The sequence below is a fragment of the Pygoscelis adeliae genome, unplaced genomic scaffold (assembly GCF_000699105.1).
Source record: "Pygoscelis adeliae isolate BGI_AS28 unplaced genomic scaffold, ASM69910v1 Scaffold34, whole genome shotgun sequence".
NCBI classification, from domain to species: Eukaryota; Metazoa; Chordata; class Aves; order Sphenisciformes; family Spheniscidae; genus Pygoscelis; species Pygoscelis adeliae.
In genome coordinates this window covers 6,906,658-6,907,159 of record NW_008824658.1, presented here as the reverse complement: position 1 = coordinate 6,907,159, position 502 = coordinate 6,906,658, and the positions used below count along the sequence as shown (strand labels likewise).

Below are 502 nucleotides of genomic sequence, written 5' to 3'. Positions count from 1 at the left end.
CCCGCCCCGGGAGCGCTGTGAACCATGCGGTCTGCCTCGGTGCTGCACGCTCAGCACCTTTCTTTGACTCAGCGTCGCTCTCGCCGAGCCCGGCGAAACAATCTGTCCCTCCCATCAGTGGGTAAAGGCTGAGCCACGCGAATGAGCCCTACCTTCGTCTCCAGGATCTCGCTCACCAGCCTGATGCTCTCCTTCAGAAGGTTGGAGGTCTGCAGCAGAGCGGCCGTGTGGCCCTGGCAGGCTGACAGCGCCAGGAAGGTGAGCAGGACCGGGACCGGGATGCTCATGGCCTGCTTGGACTGAGCCCCCTCAGCTCGCAGTTTCTGGATATTTTGGTGATCTATACCTGTGTGTGCTTTTCTGGAAGAACCATCTCAATTTATGGCTGTAAAATTGCTGAACCTGTAGGAAAAACTTATTTTTCCCTTATCTGCACTTTCCAAAGATGCTCCTATCCAATTAGGACAACAGGTCTTTTTTGTAAAAGTCAAGATTTTCTTCT

At 53.8% G+C, this 502-nt stretch overlaps 1 protein-coding gene across 1 annotated transcript in view; it reads right to left on the bottom strand.

Moving 5' to 3' along the window:
• Positions 1 to 287, bottom strand: part of IL4 (interleukin 4) — a 2,404-nt gene extending 2,117 nt beyond the window's left edge. The window contains exon 1 of the mRNA XM_009322783.1: positions 153 to 287. Within this exon, the coding sequence (XP_009321058.1) occupies positions 153 to 287 (135 nt within the window). The remainder of the gene's footprint in view (positions 1 to 152) is intronic.
• Between the last annotated feature and the right edge of the window lie 215 nt (positions 288 to 502).